Below are 1,149 nucleotides of genomic sequence, written 5' to 3' on the forward strand. Positions count from 1 at the left end.
TGAGCCATATTTAAATGTTCTCAGGATGTAGGCGAGGTCTTTTAGACGTACCCAATACCAATTTCATAAAACACAACTTAATAAAATAAATTTACACCAGTTCAGATCGTATTACCATTCATGGTAAAAATACATTTTATAAATCCAATTTACAATAAAAAAAATTGTAACTCTCATTCAGACAAGTGTTTCTCTCACAACATCATCAGCAGCTTCAAACAGTAGAAAGTAGGAATTCTGGAGGAGCAGCAGGAGGACTTGGATAAGGAGGTTTCAACAAGTAGGGGGCGCTAAAGCCTGTGAGTCTCTGTAGGTTAATCCAGTGTCCAGTGTTGCTGATGAAGCACTCAGTACCCATCACCAACCACACCCGTAAAAAAGAGGAGGTCAACACCAGATCTCCAAACGGGAGTCCTGGAAGTCAGATGTGCAGGAGGGTCAGTCACAGCAGAGCTGCAGGGAACAGCAGGAGGTTCTCCAGACTCGGTTTAACGTCTCGACTCCGCAGCTCTTCTTCAACTCTGAGATGTAGGGGTGTTTGATGGCGGAGAGCTGGAATGAAGCAGGTGTACGGTCCTTCATCAGACTCCCTCACATCGCTCAGTCTGATGGAGAAGTTGCCGTTTCTCCACTCGTCTGGAAAACTCTCCACTCTGTCTCTGAACGCTGACTCCTGCTCTATTATCCATTGTTCGCCCATGATTATGTCGTACACTATCTTACTGTCTCTGTACCTCCAGAACACCGTCACTGTGTCCTTCAGAGCCTCATCACTGTGTGAACAGGGCAGGATGACGGAGTCTCCAACTACAGCTTTGATCTCCTGCAGAAACACTGGAAGGGAAACAGGTTACAGGTGTGTAGACAGGCCTGGATTTCCCTTCCCTCACACCCTGAGGTCGGTGACGTTCTCACCTTTGTCTATCATCATCATCATCATCATCAGCAGCAGCAGCAGGAGCAGCAGCAGGAGCACAGCGATGCGCCGACATCTGCAGAAACATCAGAAGAACATCAGCAGAAACATCAGAAGAACATCAGCGGCTCAGTTAAAGTACAATATTTTAGTAGACATGTCATATGTAAACAATACGATTTAAACCAAATGCTAGTCACAATATGATACAATTCAAGTCCATACAGTACGCT

The 1,149-nt window shown here is 45.3% G+C and overlaps 1 protein-coding gene across 1 annotated transcript; it reads right to left on the bottom strand.

The window, feature by feature from the left end:
• Positions 1 to 331: 331 nt before the first annotated feature.
• Positions 332 to 929, bottom strand: LOC140548297 (CD276 antigen homolog). The gene is made up of 2 exons (XM_072671818.1): positions 916 to 929; positions 332 to 834 (listed from the first exon to the last, which is right to left on the bottom strand). The coding sequence occupies exons 1-2, from the start codon at positions 926 to 928 to the stop codon at positions 443 to 445; spliced, it is 405 nt and encodes a 134-aa protein (XP_072527919.1). The 5' UTR covers position 929; the 3' UTR covers positions 332 to 442.
• Positions 930 to 1,149: the final 220 nt, after the last annotated feature.

Source organism: Salminus brasiliensis, chromosome 25 (assembly GCF_030463535.1).
Source record: "Salminus brasiliensis chromosome 25, fSalBra1.hap2, whole genome shotgun sequence".
Classification (NCBI taxonomy): domain Eukaryota; kingdom Metazoa; phylum Chordata; class Actinopteri; order Characiformes; family Bryconidae; genus Salminus; species Salminus brasiliensis.